Source organism: Aspergillus uvarum (genome assembly GCF_003184745.1).
Source record: "Aspergillus uvarum CBS 121591 unplaced genomic scaffold BO82scaffold_5, whole genome shotgun sequence".
In the NCBI taxonomy this organism is placed as follows: Eukaryota; Fungi; Ascomycota; class Eurotiomycetes; order Eurotiales; family Aspergillaceae; genus Aspergillus; species Aspergillus uvarum.
This window is the reverse complement of record NW_020291302.1, coordinates 1-27,110: the sequence shown is the minus strand read 5'-3', so window position 1 is coordinate 27,110 and position 27,110 is coordinate 1. Positions and strand designations below refer to the sequence as shown.

The 27,110-nt window shown below is 33.4% G+C and overlaps 4 protein-coding genes across 4 annotated transcripts; 2 read left to right on the top strand and 2 right to left on the bottom strand.

The window, feature by feature from the left end:
* Nucleotides 1–1,124: 1,124 nt before the first annotated feature.
* BO82DRAFT_428786 (uncharacterized protein) lies at nucleotides 1,125–3,162 on the bottom strand. Its single transcript, XM_025640475.1, has 4 exons — nucleotides 2,332–3,162; nucleotides 1,917–2,265; nucleotides 1,450–1,839; nucleotides 1,125–1,390 (listed from the first exon to the last, which is right to left on the bottom strand). Exons 1-4 carry the CDS (start codon nucleotides 3,075–3,077, stop codon nucleotides 1,283–1,285), a joined length of 1,593 nt encoding a protein of 530 aa, XP_025495971.1. The 5' UTR covers nucleotides 3,078–3,162; the 3' UTR covers nucleotides 1,125–1,282.
* A 945-nt stretch (nucleotides 3,163–4,107) lies between these two features.
* On the bottom strand, nucleotides 4,108–5,581 carry BO82DRAFT_350588 (alkene reductase). Its single transcript, XM_025634197.1, has one exon. It carries the CDS (start codon nucleotides 5,479–5,481, stop codon nucleotides 4,273–4,275), a length of 1,209 nt encoding a protein of 402 aa, XP_025495970.1. The 5' UTR covers nucleotides 5,482–5,581; the 3' UTR covers nucleotides 4,108–4,272.
* An 873-nt stretch (nucleotides 5,582–6,454) lies between these two features.
* On the top strand, nucleotides 6,455–7,356 carry BO82DRAFT_350587 (GFA family protein). The gene is made up of 2 exons (XM_025634196.1): nucleotides 6,455–6,718; nucleotides 6,780–7,356. The coding sequence occupies exons 1-2, from the start codon at nucleotides 6,590–6,592 to the stop codon at nucleotides 7,173–7,175; spliced, it is 525 nt and encodes a 174-aa protein (XP_025495969.1). The 5' UTR covers nucleotides 6,455–6,589; the 3' UTR covers nucleotides 7,176–7,356.
* A 9,319-nt stretch (nucleotides 7,357–16,675) lies between these two features.
* On the top strand, nucleotides 16,676–19,238 carry BO82DRAFT_398094 (MFS general substrate transporter; the record flags this gene model as incomplete). The annotated part of the gene is made up of 6 exons (XM_025639001.1): nucleotides 16,676–16,684; nucleotides 17,616–17,846; nucleotides 17,902–17,916; nucleotides 17,984–18,385; nucleotides 18,453–18,818; nucleotides 18,894–19,238. 6 exons carry the CDS (start codon nucleotides 16,676–16,678, stop codon nucleotides 19,236–19,238), a joined length of 1,368 nt encoding a protein of 455 aa, XP_025495968.1.
* Nucleotides 19,239–27,110: the final 7,872 nt, after the last annotated feature.

Below are 27,110 nucleotides of genomic sequence, written 5' to 3'. Positions count from 1 at the left end.
ATATTTTATCGCTTGGTTACAGCATCTGGGTCTATTAGGATAACCTTTACTTATTTTGAAATTAGCCTCGGCAGCTTCGACAATTCGGTCCGGCCAGACTTACACTACATATGCAAAGTAGCTCTTCGAGCCAGCATACTGGAATTAAGAAGGGTGATCGAAGTACATTGGTCTGGAATTGTTAGTATCAAGACCTGTGGCAGGCAGTTGTTTACCAGCACTTTACGCGCACGGCTCATAATTCGACAAGTTCAACAGTAAGAAATAAGCCAAGCTGTAAGGCGTGCTATTGACCTAAGACTATTTTATTTTTTTTTTTGGTGTAGGTATGGACCAATAACAACTAGGCTTAGAATAATAACTAGGCTTAGAAAGTCGGGCGCAGCGAGTAAACCTACTTAGTAGAGACAGTTGGACGGTTCAGCCTGGGCAGGCTACCGGCAGCAGACCTATCGATTTCCGCCTCGCCATCTAGCCATATCTGAACCACTTGGACGGACTTGTCAAATGTCATGTACTAAGCTGCAGCCGAGACCGGCACGTCTATTCTGCCATGGTGTGTTGTTCGAGACATTTCCAGCGGGATAGTGGCCAAAATGGATTGAAGAGACCCCGCTGAAGCAAGCCTTTATTACCGGATGGGAGGTCCGATAAATAGTTTGCACAGCCACAGCTTGGACGAAACCGAGTGGCTGCTTGATTATGACGAATGTGAGTGAGGTGGACAGGTGATGCTCGGTTGGGGGTTCATATTTGTCGCTTGTATCATTATAATGAAGATGACAAGATATGGATCCAGGGGCTATTGGGTAGGCTCGAGTTCAGGTGTCCGGCATACTCACCGCGGCACCATGAATCAGGGTGATCACGACCTTAAGGACTTGTTCAGGCTTCAGTCACACCTTGAAAATTAGATGTACTGGAGCTGTCCCATCAGAGCACGCGTTGGAAGAGCTTTGATTCAAAGGATTGAATGGAGGGCCGGTGTTTGAGAATCTAATGGGCATTGACGCCGGACAGTGTCCGCGACAGCCTCCCTTTCGCCAGCAGTTTTTGCCTGCCCAATTGAACTCAGTGGCACCTGAAAGTATAGGGCAGTAACTGCTCGGGATTGAGGAAAATGCGTCCGATTTACTTGATTTCTTGGTACCACCGGTCAACAAGGTAATGTAGTACTTGAAAATCTCGCAGAGAACAGTTGCGCTGAGCAGTAGGCACTGGCGCACTGGCTGGAACATATTAAATAATGACAAGCCCGACCAGGCTGAATATACCAATATCATTATAATTCCTGCTGGTGTCCCTGAATACTCCATCCAGCAGTCAAAGTTCGCGCTCGAGCTAATTCTTCTTCCGTCGGCATATTAACAACCATCAAGTAAAGTACTTTCTTTAGGCATTGTCAGTCATCAAGCAGGAAAGGAATAAGCTCAAGTGGAAGACCCATACCGAAGCAAGTAGCTTCTTCAAGCTGAGACCCCCGCCTGTACGCCGACCAGTCGTAGCACGGGAAAGCTGTTGTTGCTGGTACACATGGTCATCAAAGTATCCTGGATTCTCCCGGTTGGTGTGGTTGGGATTTGCCTTTCCCTGATCGCGATAGGCCGCCACCTGGGAAGCAGCCAGATTGACCAGCCCGAGAAGACCACCACCGCTTCGTCGTCCTCCTAAACCGCGTTCTACTTCGTCCCGGGCGCCCAAGCCACACCTCTGCTGTAAAGCTCCTCTCATCCCGCTCCCAGACAGACTATTGTGGATCGGATGCGTAGGATCGCTGTACTTCGAAGCAAATGTTGGCTTTCCAGCTTGGGTGAGATGGCTGTCGGGATTCTCGGCGAGCTGCAGCAGGTGTATATCAGTCAGTCAGATTGTCACCAGCCAACGATGAGTAGAACCAGGAACCTGGTGATACTCACAAACTTGGCCTGTGCCCGGCGATCCAGGTAATCATCGAGGAACTGCTTTCCGCGCGCCATCCTCTTCTTAAAGCCCGCTTGCTCATCCTTGGACGCCATGGCGAGGAAGTCAAGACCCGGGAAGACGAGCTCCGCCGTCTGGATTGACTCGATGCCATTAGTGACGCCGCTCGACAACTGGAACTGATGTGACATCCGCCCTTGGCCGTCCATCCTATTTTGGATGGTGCTGTTGACATCCATATTAGTGCGGGCGTCGGAGGCTGTAGCGTCCCATGTCATTACGAGGCAGTAGAGCCCACGCGGTCGGAAGAAGTCCTGATTCAGCTTGTCGAGGGCTTTGTTTTGTCTAATGATTTTTTGTCAGTACCAACTGGTTCACAAGAAAATGAGTAGTGGGAAGGTTCATACTTACCGATACCGACTCTGCGCCTCAATTGCAACATCGGTAGCAACCATGATCGCCACTGATATGGCCGTGGAGATTGCGAAGGGCAGCGGGGTTGCCGCTATCGATGCCAGGTTGATGGCATTGATCCACGGATTGGCGAGGCTTGCTTCGTTCAATGTCTCGATCATGTCGAACCAGGTGTCCTGGTCAATGCCTACGGATTCCAGGTCGGGAGCATAGGCGCGGATGAACCCGCGCTTCTTGTCCTTGGGACGGCGCTGAGGAATCGCGACCGGGTAAGGAAGTGCGGTATTGGGACTCAGCGGAACTTCAGGAGGAGGACGACGAAGAAGAAAGGCGGCAACCACTTTGTCTGGATTGGCAGTTCCCTGTTTGCTCTTCCTAGGCGTATACTCGGGGCTCTTCATGACCTGCTCCTGCGCTTCGTCGAGCTGCCACGAATACTCAAGGTCATTCTGAGCAGTGTTTGAGTCGGCTAGAGTTTTCTGGTTCTCGCTAAGACCGTTTTTTGTGTATGGCGGAGGCAAAGGGGAGGCCGAACGGGATACATTTTGCTGTTCGGATTGTTCTAGGGATAATTCTTGTTCCTCTAGTGAATCCTGCACTTGCTGTTCTTGAACCCGCTTCTCTTTGCCAGCTTTCCTTGCCTTCTTATATCCATGAACCTCGGTTGCAAAACCAATGCCTGAGGTGATTCCATGGACCAAGGTGCCAATGGGACCTCCATGTTCTGATTGTGAACGGGGCATTATCGTGGTTTGTGGTGTGGTGTGGTGTGGGGTGTGGCGATGGTAAGCAATGATGATTTCTAGGATCTCTTTTATTCAACAGCCTGAGAGTTGTGTCAAGAAAATTGGAAAGAAGTGTCGACTGGAGTGTCTCTTTATAAGAGATTGGAGGATCTCAGGTGAACAAAGCAGAGGTGATTGAAAGCACAGCCCCGCGGGGGGACCGTAAGCGGGATTGCCGAATGGGGCTTGGAGTGCGAGAAGTTACTAGTCCCAGTTGGGCAACCACCTCGATGCCCCTGCACCCTGCCAAAGAAAGCTTAAATCTACATTCGTCCAATTGCACCACAGGGAAACAATCACCAGAATCACTCAATATAAACTATACTAGTAAATTTAAAATCTAGAATAGTAAAAGTGTAAAGTTATTCTTCTGTGCATGTTACCTTCACCCTTTTTTTTCTCAATTCATTTTAGGTAGCATCCGACTATCACAATAGATAATGTCTGGAAGCTGAAATAAGGAAGTGAAGTTTGCCGAAGTAATTGTTCTCCTCAAAAGAGGCCGGGATTCTGTGCTTGTTGGCTACGGCTGTGGAGGCCTAATCCTCGTCGAGAAACCTTGACTTTTGCGCGCAGAACGCAAAGGCATAGCTAGAGAGGTCTATCTCTAAGATTAGTACAAATGATGATCCTGTCGATATTCTGTGCTTTATCGCCAGTGTAGCGTATAGAGGTTGATTTAATGTGGCTACAAGGCACTTTTCCGGCCCTGAGCCGAGATGTAACAAAGGCCTTGATTTATTGACACCCACTTTCCAACAATAAAAAGGTTGACCACCCCGCATCCACCACAGTTTCAATTCAGGTGATACCAAGAACGCAGACTGCTTGCGTTGTTAAAATACCTACCTGTTTTGCAGCCCTCCTGGAAGCCTTTCCTATAATTTTTAGCTTCGAAAGGCTATAAGAGTTTCTTATTTGGAGAGATACAACTGAGCAAATGTAGTTGAACAATCGGTTCAGAGAAAACATGAATGTAGCATCTGTGATCCGCTGTGCTATAGACTGGCTGCTGTCAGCCAGCGAGGTGTTTTCGAACACGAACTGCTCTATTAAGAAAAAAAAAACAAAAACAATCCAGCATATTGAGGCTTATCAAGATTATGACAGTCCATTATAACACCTAGTCTAATATCCAATGACCTCATAAACCTCAGTGAGATACCTTCTGTTGTGCGGCCAGATACTCCTTGCTGAATGCGTAATCATTGTAGCCGACCTCATTCTTTGGTAGATAAAAAGTCGGCCGGTTATACTTGTTAAGCTCAATCCCATGCCGGACTCTAAAGACCAGATCAGGATTTGCCAGAAAATGACGACCGAAAGCAACTAATGTGTTCCACTTCTTGTATCGCTCTTCAAGAGCCCAGACTGCCGTCTCGGGATGGTAGCCCCCCGCTACAACAACTGGAGACCGGTTATCCCAAGCTTCTAGTATAAAGTTCAAGGTCTGCCCCTGGTTGACAGCTTTACCTCCAAAGATCAGTGCTCCTGGGTCCCCAGTCGCTTCCACAAGAGACAAGTAAGCCAGTGGCGGCACCGTTGATTTCAACTGCGCAATGACATAGAGGTACTGTCCGTGGATGTCCTTTTTCTCAGCCTGCTGAAAGGCCGCATAGGGGGAGAGTCGCAGAGCGACTCGGTCGGCACCAATAGCGTCCACTACTGCCTTAATAACCTCCAGGACTAGCCTTGCACGGTTCTCTGTTGATCCACCCCATCTGTCAGTGCGCTTGTTGACGGCATCAGAGAGAAATTGATCAAGAAGGTAGCCATGGGCGCAGTGAACCTCTACCCCATCGCCCCCAGCGGCAATGACTCTCTTAGCAGTATCCGCAAAGCTTTGGATGGCTTCCAAGATTTCCTCCTCTGTCATTTCCTCGGGGATGGCATCAACACCCTCCATCGGAACAGTGCTGCTGGAACGGTACTTCAGGCCTTTTCTCGCTAAAAGTTCTGGGTGAGAGGCCCGGCCCATTCCCCAAATCTGCTGGAAATAGTAGGACCCCTTCTCATGGACCGCGTCAATGATATGTTTCCAAGCCGCAACCTGACGTTCCGTAACAAAGCCCGGGGTGTTTTCCTGGCCCTCTTCGAGATGGGAGACAGCAGTCGCTTCTGAAATGACAAGTGTTCCTGGCGTCGACGCACGGTCGGCATAATACTTGGCCATAAAGGGCAGCGGGGTATGGTCATCGTCATTCCGATTTCGGGTCAAAGGAGGGAACACAATGCGATGGTTTAGCGTCATCTTGCCCACCTGTAACGGCTCGAAAAGTCTGCTCGATGCTGGATTGATTGTGTGCGCCACAGACGTGGCGGGAGGCGCTGGAGCGTTGAAGGTGGTAGTGACTGTTGCCATCCGCGCAGAGTGTTTGTGATTTTTAGTAAAGACAACAAGAAAAAGATTGAAGCACTCGGTTGCAGAGACTGTAAGTTAAGATCGGATCATAGAAGTGAAATGTAGCACAAAGAAGGGACAAGCAGTTACTGTTGTTGGTGGGTAGTATAAGATGCTTTATACCCCTAGCACAGATCCAATGATGGTGCTCAATACTCCCAATTGACCCTGTTCTGGTTCTTGGAAACTACTAACTCTGGCTGAAGTCGGTCAATACGCCCCACTTTTGTCCAACTTGAACTGCGGCGGAGTTGCGGAGCAGTGCGGACTGATAACAAAGCGGTATGTGTCTGTCTTCCCACCAATAGGAGCAACTCCTGCTGTCAGACGTTTCGTCCTTTACACACTGTCAGTGCTTTAGCAAGGGGAAAGCCACTTAAGCCGCGTTGCTTACAACTCGATTCTACTTTTGCTTTGTTTTTGGTTAGTGCCAAGGACCCTGATTTGAAATCAGTTAACCTCGTGGGGCGGTGACTCATGTTTTCTGCAACAACCCAAAACAGGTGCTGCAAAACAGCTACAAGCTAGTTACTTCCTCATCTTAACATATGTTGTGTTCTCAGCCATCATTGAGAGGATTGCATCAGCCTAGGCTGACCCGCTGTACAGAGGTCATGATGATCCATGGCTGTTGGCTCCCCCCTGTTGTCTGACAGCCTTATCCAGAGGGACGAAACAGCACAGACCCAGTCAAGGTACATGCAATTTGGTACATTTCTCCCTCAGCCAATTTGGATTTGGAAGATCAGGAGAAACAGATACAAAGGGAATTTCTGATTGAAAACAAAATAAACAGTAATAAACATACAGTAGATTGGTCAGCAGCTCTTTGTTAACTATTCAAGCTTCAAATTTGTCAGCTAATCAATGATAGTAATCCTTAAGATGCCCGCGACTCCGAGTCCGCAACTTATCCGTCACACAACTCCGCAGCTCCGCAATAGAGGCTTGCTAAGCACCAGCGAATCGAAGAACGTATAAGTATCCCTTCCATTTTAGAATAACACAGTTCGAATACAAATGACATACATTATTATTGTTTTACAAGTTCAATAACAGCATCCACACCATGACACCTACCCCAAATAGCGATACAACCAAATCATGTTTTCCTTTAGCTGGCGCCCGACAGGATGGATGGTCTAACAGTGACAGAGCAACAGCTACATGCTTCTGCGGTGCTGTCCAGCTGAGCTTTGTAAGTCCATTGATCTATGCCTCCCTACTCTTCCTATTCTTACAAAAGGCAATACCTTCAGCCAACCCAGGGCCCCGGCCTAGTCGATACCTTCATTTGCCATTGTACGGACTGCCGCAAAATCACCGCATCGATGTTTGCCTCGAACTTTACAATCAATGACGATTATTTGGTTCATGAGCGCGGCCGTGAATCACTATCATCATATAGCCAATCCAAGACTGTGGGCACGGGGAACAACATGACCAACTTCTTCTGCTCAATTTGCGGCTCCCTGATGTACCGTGTTGGGACTGGTTTTCCCGGAATGAGCATTCTACGCATTGGGACAGTAGACGATTTCAACCTGCACGAGGGAAAGTTAAAGCCTCGGATTGAGCAATTCGTCAAGGATCGTGTGGGATGGCTAGGGGCGGCTGAGGGTGTTAACCAGGTTCATGGCTATGCCTATGCTTGAGGACGGTTTATGTTTAACAATGAGTTGATCCTGATTAGACTCTAAATAACCACAGAGACCAAAGACCGGGCCGGACCGAACCGGACCATACTCCGCTTTGGTCCTGATTCTAAGGATCGCTGGGCAGTCTGAGATTATTCAGAAATATACTACTGCATTTTAGTATAGTTTTATACTTCTTTAAACCTAACACTATTTTCTTCAAATAAAGTTTAAAATCTGGAGGGTCCCGATTTATATTTATCTTATGATTTATCCGGGTGGTTGGGGTGGGACCGGTTAGACAGAAGATAAAGCAGATATGTTAGGCTTATACTGTGATAGACAAATATATATAAACAATTAAATAGTAATAAAGGTTTTTGGTTATATTTTGAAACAGCCTTTTATTTTATACTTTTCTATGATAAATCTTATATTTAGGTAGTTACCTGAATTCATTAATAGTTAGCAACTACTCTTGAATTATTCGAATATTGAATAAAAATCTAATAAAGTAATATTTATTTAGTTACAAGAACGCTTTCCAGCAGCAGCAGTATATAAAATATTTTAATTTAATAGGATACTTCTAAAATTTTTATATTCTATCTAATTATCTTCAAAGTCTTTGGAACATTTTGATAGTTATATTTCTATGTAGTTCGGCTGTTACATGACGGATAGATTGTGCTAATCGAAATGTGCTTTCTAATAAGAAGAAATAGCTGGAAGGATATTTCTCCTGTTTGTACAAAATTCTTTATATGTGCTAAGCTAGCGTTAGTTGTAGTATATAGTATGCGAGGCCTCGGGCACAAACTGCTGCCTGAAGCCGAGCTCTATACTAGGGCCTTGGTCCCATGTCAGGAACTACTTGACGCAGTAGACATATTAGTTAGGCAAGGCAAAAGCAGTCAAAAGTAGTCTCCTATTAATCATAAGACTAATCCTTAGGGATTCTTAATCCCCCTAAGGATTTTAAGTGCTAATATATATCTTGGAAAAAAGGGGTCAGCTTTATACTGATATAAGTGTTATGGGATGAACTTAGATTGGTTCTAACCTAAGCATGCTGTACAAACAAGAAGGAATAGTTAAAGAACAGAAAGGTTGCGGAGGTCCGGTGGAAAGATAAAAAAACTGCAGTTATATACAATAAATATTATAAATCTATTCTATAACAGTACCCCTTTTTTTATTTAGATCTTTAAAAAAGACTGTTTACTGAAGCAGGCGCTGAGTATAGAACTACATACTGTAGTTTTTATATAAATTTTATTCTAAATTTTAGAAGGCTTCTTATAATTAAAAATCCAGTAGTTATTTAACTTATAATACAGATAAAGATTATTCTCAAAACAATAAAAACAGTAAGATAAGATAGATGTAATAAATAAAACTAATAAGCTCGAACAAGCTGCAAATATTTTTATTAGATTTATATTTATTAGATCTGATTGGGTAAGTATAGTAGGCTTTAAAATAGGTTTAGTAGTAGATTTAGAAATCAGTTGGATAGTACACCAGTCGGCATACTAAATAAGTTTAATATATTTATTATATAAATAATTAAATATTAAGTTATTAAAGTTTTCTAAGGTCTGGTGCAGGTTTAATTGCAATCCCTAGTAGAGTATGGTTATATATAAGATATCCAGCTAGGCAATTATATCAGCTTTATATAAAAGTTATTTAAAGTATACAAAATAAGTAATAAGTAATTTATTATTTTTTTAATATATTAAAGTGTTATGGGACCAAGGCCCTGTTATAGAGCTCGGCTTCAGGCACCAGTTGGCACCTGAGGCCTTGCATACTAAGTACTAAACTAGCACTAGCTTAGCACACATATAAAAGAATTTTGTACAAACAGGTAAAATAGCTCCTTAGCTATTTCTTCTTATTCTAAGGCATGTTTTAATTAGTACAATCCATCCGTCCTATAACATTAGAAATAGCTTATTAAAAAAAGCCCTAGACAGAGCCCGACTAGGCGTACAAATAGAATAGAATAAAACTAAAAAAATTATTAGAATAATAAAATAAATAGATTAGAAAGGACTGCAGCCAACTGCAGCGTCTGCAGCTATATATAATAATATACAACTTTTTTTATAGGAGCTAATCAGCCTCCGTGCGGAAATAGCAAAACAGAAACTAGCTTTTAAAAAGTAGATAAATAAATTACAGAGTTATAATACAACTTCTACTATTAATAGTAAATTAAAGGAAAACCTTTTACAGTAACTGTATAAACCAAACTACAGACCCCACCCTCAACACTCTAATATAGAGCTATTTAATAGGAAAGACAAATATAACTACAAACCATTTAAACTAAATATATATATAAAGCTTATAATAGACAGAAACTGCTATCTTACTAGACTAGAATAAGTTTTTTATATTTATAATAGACTACACGGACGTGCAGTACAACAGATTTTTCTTTAGATTAAATTCTAAAATATAGAAACAGTACAACTAGAGGATATACTTATAGTAATAAATAAAGTATTTAGAAACCCTAATATATAATAAAAAGCTCTAAACTGGATTAATATAATAAAGCAAGAAAGAATAAAACTGGAAGAATTTTTAAATAACTTTAATAAAGCTCTGCTACAGGTAGGAGGATATAATTAGTCGGACGAACAGAAAAAAGCCATACTAAATACTGCAGTAAACTAGAGGTTTATTAAAAGATTAGTTAGAATTTCCTAAAAGTCTATATATAAAGGATATTATAACTAACTGCACTGCGTGAACCACAATCTTAATAAAGTATCTTTTTTTTTTAAAAAAAGCTATACTAAGACCGCGCCAGCGCGATACAAACCGAGTTTTAAACTAATAGAGTAGAAACCCATTTAGATAGCTGCTGTATAGTAAAGAAAATACTACTTCTACTTAACAACCGATAACTTCTAGGGACAGGCTTAATAAGTAACACCCAGTAAAATATAGAAAAAATACAAAGCAGATTACTGCTTTTATTACAGATAAAATAAATATTTTATCTACTAATATTTTTTAAAACCTACTATATAATTAATAAGTATAGCTGCAGCTATGCCTACTTTTTAGTAATAAAAAAAATAGTATCCCTTATCAGATAAAGACTTTAACTTAGAAAAAAAAAAGTCTAGTATAAAGTTATATATCTAGACAAAAATCGCTGGACAAAACTAAAAGAAAATAGAAAAGTTTTAAAAAAAAACATATAGTTATATATCTTTTTTTAGTAAAGGCTATTTTAAATCTTACTGTAACTGCCTGTACTCTTATTAACTTAAAATACCTAACCTATAGTATTATAAATAAAATATTTACTAAAGTAAATGGCCTGTCGACTATTAGTATTAATCTAAGACTAGTATAAAAAATCTTAGATAATAAAATACTAATCTACTTTATTATATAGATAAGAATAAATATAAGATCCCATACTAAGAAAAAAGCATACTTTTATATAATACCTAACAATCTTAGATATAATCTAATCCTAGGAAAAAGCTGGCTGTCCTGTTATAATAGTATTCTAAAACCAGGCTAAAAATAATTATTTTTATATACAACCAAAATAAGACTAAGAAACCTACTATATCTATAATATACAAATCTAAAACTTCAGCCAATTGTAAGAATAGGACTTAGAGACTATCTGTAGAAAAGATCTAAAAAAAGTATAGAAGTATTTATAGTTTTACTTACTAATATTTAGAAAGTACTCCAAACTAAAAAGGCAGTCAACCTATATATAATACTTTCTAAATATTATCAGAACTTTCTGCCTTTCTTCCAACTAGAGAATACAGAGAAACTACTGCTATACCAGAAAAAGAATATTAACTATAAAATCAAGCTTGTATATTAGAATAGAAAAAAGCCAGAAGTTTTATAGGGCTCTTTTTATAATATGTTTTAAAAAGAACTAATAATCCTACAGTCCAAACTGACTAAACTACTGGAAAAAAACTTTATATAAGTTAGTTACTTTTCAGCAGCAGCCCTAGTACTTTTTATATAAAAGCCAGAAGAAGAATTAAGATTCTATATAGATTACTAAATATTTAATATAATTATAAAAAAGGACTACTACCCGCTTCCCCTAATTTACAAGACCCTAAACCAAATTAGAAAAGTAAAATAGTTTACTAAACTAGATATTTTATCCGCCTTTTATAAAATCTATATTATAGAGGGTTAAAAATAAATAACAGCCTTTTATATACAGTATAGACTATATAAATAGCTAATAATACTCTTTAAACTAGTAAATATTCTAAATACTTTTGAAAAGTATATTAACTGGGTACTATATAAATACCTTAACAAATTCTATTCAGCCTATATTAATAATATATTAATCTATATAAATAGGAATATTAAAAAGCACCGCGAACACATATAAAAAATATTACAGAAACTAAAGAAAGCCAGTTTATTCTTAGATATTAAAAAGTATAAGTTTAAAAGAAAGGAAACTTTCTACTTTAGATTTGTCGTACGTATAGGGCAAGATATTAAAATAAATTCTAAAAAGATTAAGGCAATTACCTTATAGAAGAGCCCTAAGTTAGTAAAAGCTGTCTAAAGCTTTTTAAGATTTGCAAACTTTTACTGTAAATTTATCTCTGGATTCTCAGCTACTGTACAACTATTTATAAATCTAACTAAAAAAAATCAGCCCTTTTAATAGATCTAAGAGTGCGAGACCAGCTTCTGGATATTAAAAAAAAAGTTTATAACTAAGCCTATTCTCTGTTTTTTTAATTCTAAATATATAACAGTAGTAAAGACAGACTTTTTAGACTATAATACAGAAAAAATACTTTTTTAAATAAATAAAAATAGAAAGGTGTATTCTTACATCTACTTTTTTAAATAGAATATACCAGCTAAATATAACTATAAAATCTATAATAAAAAACTGCTAGTAGTTATACAGTATTTAGAAGCTTAGAATATTAAGTTATACTTAATATTAGAGTTTACAGTAGTTACTAACTATAAAAATTTAAAATACTTTTTTAAGCCCTGCAAACTTACAGAAAGATATATATAATAAAACTTAATTTTAAACAGATTTAACTTTAAACTAGTTTATTAAAAAGAAATAGAGAATAAGCAAGCAGATGTTTTTTTATAATAAAAACAAAATATATCCAACAAATAAAATCCTAGAATATTATTTTATATAATACAGATCTTTAATAGAATATTAAAAAGAAATCTAAAACTAAAGACTGGTTTACTTACTGCAGCCCTAGTACAGTTATAAAAATATAGTATAAAACTAAATAAAGATCTTTTAAAACAGATACAGTAGATTATTATAGAACTACTAAAGCCAGAAAATAAAGCTAAAAACAGCTGGACCTATACTCTAGCAGCAGATACAGATTATTAAAAACTAGTAAAACTTATATAAAAAAAAATATATAAATTTTTATTCCAGCTAAAACTAAAAGTTTTTTTAAACAAATATTCAACAGAAGGAGCTTAGGTATACTTTTAAAAAAAACAGTAAATTTCTAACTATAAATTACTTTATATAGATCTTATTTAAAGTAACTATAATTTTTTTATTATAAAACATCCCAGCTAAGAACAGATCTATCTTTTTTTTAATAAAACATACTTCTGGCCTAATATATTCTAGAATATATAAAAATATATTTAAAACTGTAATATCTGCAGTTGTATAAAACTATAAAAAAAACTAAAATATAAATTACTAAAGCTACTGCTAATACTAAATTAATTCTAGTAAAAACTAATAATAGATTTTATTACTAACTTGTCTAAAAGCAAGTTGTATATAAATATTTTAATAGTTATAAACAGACTAATAAAAAAAGTAATATTTTATATAATAAAAAAAATTACTGCTGAAGCTACAGCTAAGGCCTTAGTTAAAACAGTTTTTAAATAATATAGCTTTTTAAAAATTATAGTCTTAGATTAAGACACCCAGTTTATAAGTTGTATATAAAAAAAAGTATATAATCTATTAGAGATTACTAAAAGATTATTTACAGCCTATTATTTTTAAACAGATAAAGTAATAGAATATATAAATAGTACTATTAAAGTATATCTAAAAGCTTATACAGACTATAACTAAAAAAACTAAATAAACCTACTGTTTTTAGTAGAATTAGTAATTAACAGCTGTATAAGTACAGCTATAAGATTTTTACTATTTTTTCTAAACTATAGTTATAAGTTAAATCTAAACAGCTAGAAAATAGTTTAAAGTATAGATCTAAAGGTCGCTGCCTCCAGCCCTACCCAATAAAAAGATATAATTATATAAAAGATATATAATACTTTAAACTAGGCCCAAAGTGCTATAGCCTATATATAACAGAATACTAAAAAACAGGCTAATTAATCCTAATAAGCTGTTCTATTATATTAAAAGGGCAACTAGATATAGTTAAGCCTATAAAATATCCGTACAAATCACCCTAATAAAAAGCTAGATTAGAAAAATATAAAATATACTATTTTAAAAAGAATAGGATTATATACTATACAACTTAATATACCAAAGGGTATTTATTTTATATTTTATATCAACCTATTTCGTCCGACAGCTAATAATATATTACTATTATAAAATAAAAAAGACTTACAACCACCGCCTATAATAATTAACAGTAAAAAAGAATATAAGATTAAAAAAATCCTTAACAAACAGTATATAATAAAAGGCCGGAAGAGCCAATTATAGTATTTTATTAAATAAAAAGGCTATATAAAACCAACCTAAGAATCAGTCTTAGTATTTAATAATACAGAAGCAGCTATAAAATGGCGGCTGCAGTCCCAGCCAAACCCTAACTAACTACTAAATAATTAAAAGCTGAAATAGAAAAAAAACTATACTAATACTCTTCCCCCTCAGCTCTGGTTCGTACGAACCTAATATAAAAAAAAGAAAAAAAAGCAAAAAAAAAAAAAAAGAAGGAAAGCCATCTTTTAATTTTTTAAAACTAACTAAGGAGAGCTGTGCTTAATTTAATAAAGGAATTAAATACTACTACACCAAATCCAGCTTATATACTGATTTAATCTACTAATTTTTTAATAATATTTTAAGAAAGAGCAGTAATAGCCGCGGGCTTATATTTAGACTTATCCGGATTATAGTAGCTATAATATATACTATAATCTTTAAACTTACAGCCTATACAGGCCCTGTTCTACTATCCAGACAGCTGTACAGTCTGCCGGAACTTTATCTAATTATTATACTTATAATAATATAGTATTACTAAACTATAGGATATAATTAGGAGGCTGTTAATATAAAAAAGGCGCCCGGTACGCATCTAACTCTATTAGTATTTTATATAAAAATACTATTAGATTTTTTTACTTAAGCTATAGTAAAAGTACTAATCTTTATTTTAAATTTATAGCAAAAAAAACACCAAATATACTGCTGATCTGGAGTATAGTAAAGTTAAAGTAAAGCTTTATTTTTATATACTATTAATTATATAGTAACCCAGTACTTTGTATTGCCAGTATAGAAGTTATAAATAATTACATATTATACAAATACAAAAAGTAAATTATAGTTAGTAAAAGTAAAAAAAATTTAGAAAAGATTATAGTAAATAAAAACTAGTATATTATCTGAGTATTCAGGCTTACCAGCCCCAGTATTAGAAGGAGAAGGTATAATATTAATAAGTAGAGGAAATAACAGGAATTATACAGATAAAAAAAAAACAGATTGGTAATAAAAAAAAAAAAAAAAAGATATATAAAAAAAAAAAAAGCCAAGGAGGGGGGGGTGGCTTTTTTATATAGTACTTTGTATACTCTACACAATACTAGAGGCTAAGCCTGACTACACCCCCGGAACTGGTCGTGTGAATAGTACGAAGAGAGATTCTATTTACTAGAAAATTACTATATTCACTAGATAAAAAAAGAAACGTACGGGAAGAAGAGATTCTATTTACTAGGGGATTGCTGTATTTACTAAATAAGAGGGGTTTATACAGAAAAAAGTACTATAATAAGTAATATAGATTCTATCTATATATATACTGCCTACTAACCAGCTATAATATTACCTAAAAGAGGCTGAAGCACAGAACTGTCACCCTAGACCCTAAACAGCTGTTTATATAAACAGAAGCTATAAAAGATATTAAAAAAAAAAGGGGGGGGCTTTTATTATAGGACTAAGGCCCTGTTATAGAACTCAGCTTTAGATACCAGTTGGCATTTAAAGTCTTATATACTAAGTACTAAACTAATACTAGCTTAGCGCACACATAAAAGAATTTTATACAAACAGGTGAAATAGCTCCTCAGCTATTTCTTCTTGTTCTAAGGCACATTTCAATTAGCACAATCCATCCGTCCCATAACATAAAGTAAATTATTGGATAGCTTCCTATTATTCACACAGGTTGTAATATAATTATATAAAAAATTAAAAGATATTTTTTAAATCTTAGAATTATTTATCTTCTGCAAGCTGGCGGAGGTGCAGGACTAAAGCCTGTTAAGACTGTTTTAATTAATTCTAAATATAGTTAAAAGTATTAGCTCTAAAAAGTCGGTTAGATTATAGCTTTGCTTTAATAAAAAAAAGCTATATATATAGTATATATAGCTTGCTGTTAAAGCAAGGCAGGTTAGACAGGCAGGTTCTGGATACTAAATATATAATTTATTATATATAAAACTATTAGATCTTAGTGCAAAATATATTTAGATTGGTATATAGCTGCTAGATTTTAGTATGCTGGTTCTGGAGTTCTTACTAAAACTACTGTACTAGCAGAATAAAAGGTATTTATTCAGATATTATAAAAAAAAAATTATATAATTAGATAAAACAGACAGGTTGGAACAGGACTAGTAAAACTCTTATTCTAAAGTATATAGTAATTATTTAATTACTATTACTAGTAGATAGGTAAACTATTCCTAATATTATAGAATAAACTTAGATTAGTTCTAACCTAAGTATGCCGTACAAACAAAAAGGAATAGTTAGAGAATAAAAAGATTGCGGAGGTCCGGTGGGAAGATAAAAAGACTGCAGTCATATACAGTAAGTATTGCGGGTCTGTCCCGTAACAATAAGAATCCGGATTAAAAGCCCAACAAATCAGCAACAAAATCAGTGTTGGAATGGGAGCTGGCGGCCGCATACCACAGGTATTGTATAACAAAAAAGATGCCTTTATCTAAGTTAAAAAATTAAAGATAGTATATTTTTAATAACTACTTAATCACTAAGTACTTATTAAGTAGTGAATAAATTTTTATTCAATTTTCTAGGCTGGGTTGTCTTTCTCTAAGAAACTAAGTTTAATTATATTAGAAAAGTCTATTATTTATAAGTACTTAGAAAGTACTTTTAATACTATTTATAATAAAATAGTAGAAATATATAAGAAAATTAAAATTTAATAATAAAGAATAATAATTTATAGGGTTGTATAGAATAAAAACTGTTTAGTAATAGTCTTAGCATCATGTGTATGGTGAACATTCCACACCACCCTAAAAAAGAGCTGCTGTGACCTGTGTTCACATGTCATTAAAATAACAACCATCCCTTATTGTTGACTACAGTGAATGGCCACCTGCCCCTTTACTGCTCACTTACAATCTTACTTAGCCAGCCGCCTGCTGTAGGGTACACCAGTACATATAATTCTCAAATAATTACTATTAGTACTTGCAATGTATGTCACAAGCTGAGTTGGGATTTGGAGTGATTAACCCCCCCCCCCCCCCCAATCCCCTTCCCCCCATTCAGGCCAAGTTGAGCATTTTAAGTACGCAGGAATAGTGGCGTGAAAGGAAGTCTGTTATTCAGAGACCTGGGAATTTGTTCTTTAAACTAGGTTCACATTTTTTGTATTTCTTATGAGCTTAGTGGGTCATAGCTAGTGGCCCCAGTTATCTCTTGTGAAACCATTAGTCTCATTTCAATGCGTCAATAAGAGCGGGTATGGACGGGGAGATCCACAAGCGGGCTTTATCACAGTTTCAGGGCAAGGGAACTGCAATTGTCGAAACAGCTACTATTATAATTGGCCAGATAAAGAATTCTTGATAAGCGCGGCCTCTTCTTGTTTAAGAAAGGTATAGCGCTGATCTATTCCCGTAGCTTGGCTCTTTCCACTAAGTCCTCATAGTCCTAGTGCTTTGCTTTGATCGACTTCCCAGCTTGTCAAACGTTTGGCGCGGTTGTTGCAAAAGTCAACAAATCAAAAGGCACTCTAGTCAGGGAAGTACACGTGGTTCACATATTTAATGATATAACTGTACACAATGCTGAAGCATCCTGGACGGTCGTCTCGTCATTCTTATGTTTGAACTTCCCCACACTCATTTTTTCTGCTGAAATATAAATTTATGTGTGAAATACACAGTGTCTACTCGCACAATCGTGTAGAACGTTCTCAGATGGACAATGCAGTAGAACTTCAACCTCAGCCCACCGCGCAGCCGCCGGATACGCCCGACAGGACCTGCAGGCAATGCAGCAGGGATGAGATTCCAGGGGCGTGCGCCATACAGGATAAAGGCGCAATACCTCCATTAGAAAAATGGAATGCATCATCCCGCAATATCACGCGGATTGTTGCGGTGTGCTGGTCTTTTCTCATTGTCGGCATGAGCGATGGCGCTGTGGGTGTAAGTACTGTACACTTTCATCTTGATTATGCTGTGGTTACTAATTAATATAAAGGCACTAATTCCCTATGTAAGCTTTCCTTTTTTTCGGTCACAAATTTACTCCTTCAAATTTGCTGAAGCATGAGATCATTCAGTTCAAAACATACTATCGCCTCTCCGAGACAATTGTTTCGTTAATTTTCCTGTCTCCAGTGGTCGGATACGTGCTCGCCGCTCTGGCGAGCCACAATCTACACACCCAATTTGGGCAGAAGGGTACCGCGTTCCTCGCCCCGGTATGTCATACTGCTTCGTACGTGGTGAACTGCCTGCATCCCCCATTCCCTGTGGTTGTCGTCGCCTTCGTCTTCACTGGGATCGGAAACGGACTGGAGGAATCAGCGTGGAATGCCTGGCTAGGCAATATGGAAAACCCTAACGAGTTGCTGGGTATATTGCATGGGGTTTATGGAGCTGGGGCCTTGATGGGCCCGCTCATTGCGACCTCGTTGATCACGAAGGCCCATTTGTCGTGGTGGGAATATTACTATATCATGGTGAGAGTCGCCTTCAATACGCATTCTCCTATTGCTGCTTCGCTGGATTTGACTGAATCTGGCTCAGATCGGATTAGCCGTGACCGAGTTTGCTGCCTGCATGGCAGCTTTCTGGGGTGCTGATGGCTCTCAATTCCAGGCCGCCACTTTCCAATCGAGAGAATCCAACGCCAACACGCGAACCGACCTCAGAATAGCACTCAGTAAGCGGCCCTACGCGCGAATCACCTGGCTCTGTGCCATCTTTCTCCTCGGATATATCGGAATCGAAGTCTCCCTGGGTGGCTGGATTGTGACCTTCATGGCGCAGGTTCGGCACGGAAGCGCCTTCGCCAGCGGACTGACAGCGACAGGCTTCTGGCTGGGAATAACGCTAGGACGACTGCTGCTAGGATTCATCACCCCGAAAATCGGAGAAGCACTGGCTATCATGGTCTGTCTGACCTTTTTTGCTTTCCCGCCAGCGCGGATCTGAAAATAACGACCTGGGTTCTAATGGCTACTGTAGATGTATGTCGGTCTGACCATCGTCTTCTGCCTGGTGTTCTGGCTGGTGCCTAATTTCTACACCTCGGCAGTAGCGGTTGCCATCCAGGGCTTCTTCCTGGGACCTTTGTTTCCGGCCGCGGTGGTAACATTGACCCGACTCCTCCCGCGGAAACTGCACCTTATCGGAATTGGCTTTGCGGCTGCAGTGGGAAGCGGGGGAGCAGCGATTCTTCCGTTTGTGTTTGGAGTGGTAGCTCAGTCGGCCGGAATTCAGGTCCTTGAGCCCTTCATTCTGGCTCTTTCGGTGGCGATTCTTTTGCTGTGGATTGGACTGCCTGGGATCTTCAAGAAGCATCGCGAATGATGGGGAATCTAGAGGAGAGGAGGACACCGGGTACGCGGCTTGAGATGAGGTGTTGTTGGGATTGCATCTGTTGTAGGTTGTGATTCAATCTATATAGTAAATCAGCATATATTTTCAGATGCTAAGAATAGGGTTTTTAAGATTATTTTTTGATATCTGGATAGAGGAGGTTATTTTCATTTTAAAACTACAAAAATAAAATCTATACCATCTATATTGGGTGAGTAATAGCTTGGTGAAGATTATAGTTAAATATTATCTAATTTAAATATAGATAAATATAAAATCCAGATTGGGATATATACCAAGCTTTTTTATCCTATTTATCTAGGCAATCCTATTTATTCTAAGATAAATAGAAAGAACTACAGAACAGCAGATCTAAAAAGCAGAACTTTCTATAATTTAAGTATTTTATTAAAAAAGGTATAAATATATACTATTCTGAATATTAGTATCTAAAAATTTATTCTACTGCTCTAACTAGTTGTTAAAGTTAATAACAGCTACTGTATTCTATCTATAGTAATATACCCAAACAGCAGATAAAATAGCAACTTTAATACAGTAGATCTAAAAAGCAGAATTTTTTAAGATTTTAATAGATCTTATAATAATTTATTATAAGTAAGTATTTTAATTTTTAGTATCTAAAAATCTATTCTGCTGCTTTAACTAGTTATTAAAGTTAATAACAGCTATTATATTCTACCTGCAGCAACGCGTCCGGATAGTAGATAAAATAGCAACTTTAATATAGTAAATTTAAAAAGCAGAATTTTTTAAGATTTTAATAGATTTTATAATAGTCTATTATAAATAAGCAATTTGATTTTTAGTATTTAAAAATCTATTCTGCTGTTTTAACTAATTATTAAAGTTAATAATAGCTACTGTATTCTGCCTATAGTAATATATTTAAACAGTAGATAGAATAGCAACTCTAGTATAGTAGATTTAAAAAGCAGAATTTTTTAAAACTTTAATAGATCTTATAATAGTCTATTATAAGTAAATACTTTGATTTTTAGTATCTAAAAATCTATTCTACTGCTTTAACTAGTTGTTAAAGTTGATAACAGCTACTATATCTTATCTATAGTAATATATCCGGACAGCAGATAAAATAGTAATTTTAGTATAATAAATATAAAAAATAGAATTTTTTAAGATTTTAATAGATCTTATAATAGTCTATTATAAGTAAGTACTTTAATTTTTAGTATTTAAAAATCTATTCTGCTGCTTTAATTAGTTATTAAAGTTAATAACAGCTACTGTATTTTATCTGTAGTAATATACCCGGACAGTATATAGTATAGTAATTTTAGTATAGCAGATTTAAAAAACAGAATTTTTTAAGATTTTATAAAGTTTTAAAGTAGTTAATAATAAGTAAGTACTTTGGTTCTTAGTATCTAAAAATCTATTCTACTGTTCTAACTGGTTGTTAAAATTAATAACAGCTACTATATTTTATTTATAATAATATATTCAGATAGCAGATAGAATAGTAACTTTAATACAGCAGATCTAAAAAGCAGAATTTTTTAAGATTTTATAAAATCTTAAAGTAGTTTATTATAAGTAAGTACTTTAATTTTTAGTATTTAAAAATCTAATTTACTGCTTTAACTGGTTGTTAAAATTAATAACAGCTATTATATCTTACTTATAGTAATATATTTAGATAGTATACAGTATAGTAACTTTAGTACAGCAGATCTAAAAAGTAGAATTCTTTAAAATTTTATAGAGTTTTAAATTAGTCTATTATAAATAAGTACTTTAATTCTTAGTATTTAAAAATCTAATTTCCTGTTCTAACTAGTTGTTAATATTAATAACAGCTACTGTATTTTACCTGCGGTAATGCGCCCAGATAGTATATAGTATAGCAACTTTAGTATAGTAGATTTAAAAAACAGAATTTTTTAAGACTTTAATAAATCTTATAATAATTTATTATAAATAAGTAATTTAATTTTTATTATCTAAAAATCTATTCTGCTGTTCTAACTGGTTGTTAAAGTTAATAACAGCTACTATATTCCGCCCGCGGTAATGTGCCTGGACAGCAGATAGTATAACAATTTTAATACAGCAGATTTAAAAAATAAAATTTTTTAAAATTTTAATAAATCTTATAATAGTTTATTATAAGTAAGTACTTTGATTCTTAATATCTGAAAATCCATTCTGCTGCTTTAACTGGTTGTTAAAGCTGTAGACAAAACTTAACCTAATTTAAAATTAATCTAAAAAAATTATTATTAACTTTTTGTTTTTTAGAAATTAAAAGGCTAAATATAAAAAGATAGGCAGGGACCTATTTACTAGTACCTACAGCTGTAAGTAGTAAGCTAAGCTGTATAATTAGTTATTAGTAATTTAAATTAATAATCTAAGTTTATACTAACTAATTAGTTAGGGGCCACTAGCAGCTGCTGGTTTTTAGTAAGCAGTAAGCTAAGCAGGCAGAATCTTAATATATCTATTTATATCTATCTTAACTTATAAGTAAAACTATCTGGTATTATAATATTATTTACTTACCAGATCTATATAATACTAGATTTTTTTTTTATATAACTAGATATATATTAGTTTTTATATACTGTTGAGTACTTCTATTAAGCTGATTATAATAGATTTAGACCAGCTGGGTAACTAGGTCCCAACTTTTAATTTTCTACTTATTTTTTTAGTCTTATAATTTTTTTCTAAGTCTAAAAAATCTGATCTCTATAGCTTTTGCTATTATTTTTTAGTCTATTGGCCTTTTTTACTTTTAAATATACTTATTCTACTTATTATTCTGTTAGTATATTAGAAAGTTAATTTTATTATTACTATATTTAATTATTCCTATTAGTACTCTATATATATGTTGTATATATATATATAATAAAAGTAGATAACAGTTTGGGCTATATTTTACTTTTTATTTTTTTAATACTTACTAGTATTTAGAATAAATTAAGATTATACTGTATCTACTTACTTATAATTTACTTAGATAAGTATAATATATAAATCTATCTACTGTAAATAAGATTATACTAAGTACTATTTTTTTTCTAATAGTATAATTATATATAATAAATTAGCTAAGTAGACTAAATCAGCCAAACTAGTTAAATAGCCTAATAACTTTTAAGTTTAAGTTTTAATCTTAGATTTTAAACAGTTTGGCTATAGAACTGTAAAATATAATAAATTTAGACTAGATTAGTCCTAGCATCTCTAGTCTAATCTATATATAATATAATTATTATAAGGGCCTGACCTGTGGGTTTTTTTTTAGTTAAGTTGTTATAATACACTTTTTTAGTAGGTGTAGTAGGATCTGTACTTACACTTATCTAAGTATCTATCTATATTATAGTATAGATCTAAGATACTTAGTCTATCTAGAATATCTAGCTTATCTAATTTATTTAGTTTACTTAGATTATTCTGTATATTTTAAATACTTTAATAACCTATTGCCTTTCCTAACCGCCCGGTATGTAATATACAATCTTTTTAATCTTCTATCTATTTTTAAATCTGTTTGTAGCTTTTTAAGCTATATCTTATTTATAAATCTAAAAATAGCCTAATCTAAGTAGTTAGTTAAAAATAAAAAAAATAAGTTATTAAAATCTTTTTAGCTAGTTCTACTATTTCTACCACCCAGCCAGCCTATACTTTAATAGTCTGTATTTTTTTAAGCACCTTTCTAAACACCCTCTTTAACACTATTTTTATTTAATTAAAATATATATATAAGTATTAATTTAGATCTACAGTTTAAATCTGTAGCTGGGCGGGTCTTATATTACTTCTAAAACCTCTTTTTTCTCTAACCCTTTTTATTACAGTACTAGTCTGGAGTATCTTTAAATCTATCTTATTTATTTTATTTATTTTGTTTATCTGTTCTACCTATTCTATTCCAGTAATCTTAATATTTTTTTTAACTGCTATATATATAATATACAGCCTTTATAACCACCTGCCTGCTTCTGATCCTATTTATAGCTTTTTAAACTATATTTTTATTTATTATTCTATATATATTCTTAGCTTATTCTGATTCTGTAGCTTATTTCTGCTACCCCTGCCTATATTTACTATATTAGTTTTATACCAGCCCTACCAGCCTATATTTTAATACTTCTTTTAGTAAGCCGGCAAAGTGCAGATATTGGTATAAAGTTAAATTTAAACTAATTTAAAGCAGCTATAACTAAGTTAACCTAGTATAGATTATTTAAATAAATTAAACCTAAATTATTAATTAGAAAATAGATATGTATTATATTATATATAACTACTACTTAATCTAGCTAATAAAAAGATATAAAAAAAGCTGTTAGTTCAGCTACTACAGCTAATCTATTACAAACTATTTTTAAATATATATTTTAAAAATAACTATTGTACTATTAGTAAAAGAAATAGAATATAAACCTAATAGCTTTATACTGTGTATACTATATAAGATTATATTAATCAGAAATACAGCAGGTTTTCAGATTCTTAGGCTAATTTTTTAAATAGATTTCTTAGATAGATATTTAGGGTTACAGTCTCTAAGTAGGTAGAATTAATTATATAATAGAGCAACCAGCAGCTGCTGGTTTTCTATAAGTAGTAAGCTAAATAAATAGATTTAACCTATCTTAATATAACTAATAGTTGCTAATAGTTAATATAATATAGAATTTATTTACCAGGCATAGTTTAGAATCCTTTTTATACTATACTTTTTTTATTATTAAGCTAGCTAGATGCCAGCTTTTATATATTACTAATAGGCTGTTTTTTATAATAAGTTTAGACTAGTTAGATTCTAACCTTTTATAGTTCTGCTTATTTTTTAGATATTAAATAATATATAAATATTAATATTACTGTTTGTTTTTTTTAGTACTCTGCCGCCCTCTGCACAGACCTTCTATATTTATTAAAAGTAACTATAGGATTAGGTAGAGCAGGTTAATTAGGTAGAGCAGGTTAATCAGATAAAGCAGGTTAATTAAATAAAGTAGGTAAAGTAGGTAGAATAGATAGATTAAAACTACAAAATATTACTATACTATAATTAAAAGTATATTATACTTTGTATATTATTTATATAAAAGGAATATATATATTATAAATTAACCTACAGTTATTAACCTATCTGCTATATCTGATTTTTCTAATCTATAGGTATAAATAGTTAAAGTAATAGTTATATTTTAATCTAACTATAACTGTACAGTTAAAAATTTTTTATATTTTAACCTGACTACTAGGTTATAGTTAGGTTAAGATTAAGATATAATAGTTAGGTTAAGCTACTTTAGCTCCAATATACTTATACAGCCGAATAGTAGATAAAGTAATAATATAATAATAATTTAAGATTTTAAAAATAGGCTGCTGGAATAACTGTTTTTTATTTAATTTTTTATAACTAATTTTTTAGGTGGTTAGAACTATCTATATTTCTGTATATAAATAAAAAAAAAGGTTTTTAAAATTATATGGCCAGATTAGTAATACTAATACAAAGCCTAGTACAGCAGATTTAAAAGTAGAATTTTCTAAAGCTTTAACAGCCAGCTGTATAGTATATAATAAGTTAATATTCTAATTTTTAGTATCTAAAAATCTGTTCTGCTGTTCTAACTAGTTGTTAAAGTTAATAACAGTTATTATATCCTACCTGCAGTAACACGCCTGGAAAGTAGATAAAATAGCAACTTTAGTACAGCAGATTTAAAAAATAAAATTTTTTAAAATTTTAATAAATCTTATAATAGTTTATTATAAATAAGGAATTTAATTTTTAGTATCTAAAAATCTATTCTACTGCTTTAACTAGTTATTAAAGTTAATAACAGCTACTATATCCTACCCGCGGCGATGTATTTAAATAGTAGATAAAATAATAACTTTAATACAGTAGATTTAAAAAACAGAGTTTTTTAAGACTTTAATAAATCTTATAATAGTCTATTATAAGTAAGTATTTTAATTTTTAATATTTAAAAATCTAATTTACTACTTTAACTAATTATTAATATTAATAATAGCTACTGTATCTTATCTGCAGCAATATATCTAAATAGTATATAATATAATAATTTCAGTACAGCAGATCTAAAAAATAAAATTCTTTAATATTTTATAGGGTTTTAAAATAGTTAATAATAAGTAAGTATTTTGGTTCTTAGTATCTGAAAATCTATTCTACTATTCTAACTACTTATTAAAGTTAATAACAGCTACTATATCCCGCCTGTAGTAATATATCCAAACAGCAGATAAAATAACAATTTTAATACAGCAGATCTAAAAAGCAGAATTTTTTAAAACTTTAATAAATCTTATAATAGTATATTATAAGTAAGTACTTTAATTCTCAGTATTTAAAAATCTCTTCTGCTGTTTTAACTAATTATTAAAATTAGTAATAGCTACTATATCCTGCCTATAATAATATATTAAAACAGTATACAAAATAACAAGTTTATTACAGCAGATTTAAAAAGCAGAATTTTTTAAAATTTTAAAAAATCTTAAAGTAGTTAATAATAAGTAAGTACTTTAATTTTTAATATTTAAAAATCTATTCTACTACTTTAACTGGTTGTTAATATTAATAACAGCTACTATATTCTGCCTGCAGTAACACACCTGGATAGTATATAATATAATAATTTTAATACAGCAGATCTAAAAAGCAGAATTTTTTAAAATTTTAATAGATTTTATAAAAGTTTATTATAAGTAAGTACTTTAATTCTTAGTATCTAAAAATCTATTCTGCTGCTTTAACTGGTTGTTAAAGTTAGTAACAGCTACTATATTCTATCTATAATAATATACTAAAACAGTATATAAAATAGTAAGTTTAGTACAGCAGATTTAGAAAAAAGATTCTTAACTTTTTATTATAATATATAATAAGTTACTATTCCAACTTTTAGTATCTTTAAATCTATTTTATAGTAGCAGCAGAGCCGACTTTATCCTAATATAATTAAAACAGTTATACTTTAGATATATACTAATTATTTTACTATTAGTAAAAAGTACCAGAATATTTTTAATAATCTTAATCTAGATTTAATTATCTTTACATCTAAAAAGCAAAAGAAGAATAAGATGATTACTACCTTTTATATTATTAAAAATAAGGATATAGATAATTTTAAAAATAACTCTAAAAATAGATTATTATTAGTAATAGAAGATCTAGTCTTATCTAAGTCTTTAAATATTACATATACTTATTTAGAGATAAAAACCTGGTTTTTATAATTTTTATACTATTATAATCACTGTTTTAGACAGTATAAAAAGTAGTATTATATTATTAGTATATCTAATAATAAATATTATTTTTTTTATACTAGATTTTATAAAAGTCTTTTACAAAGTGCAGTATATCTCTTAGATAAAATATATAGTACAGGTTAATTAAATAAAGCAGATAAAACAGATAGAGTAGATAAAATAGGTAAAACAGATAAATTAAAACTACAGAATATTACTATACTATAATTAAAAATATATTATACTTTGTATATTATTTATATAAGGGGGATATATATATTATATATTAACCTGCAGTTATTAATCTACCTACTATATCTAATCTTTCTAATTTATAGATATAAACAGTTAAAATAATAATTATATCTTAACCTAACTATAACTATACAGTTAAAAAATTTTTATACCTTAATCTAACCACTAGATTATGGTTAGGTTAAGATTAAGATATAATAATTAGATTAGGGTTTAGGGTTTACATTAGGGTTTACATTAGGGTTTACATTAGGGTTTACATTAGGGTTTACATTAGGGTTTACATTAGGGTTTACATTA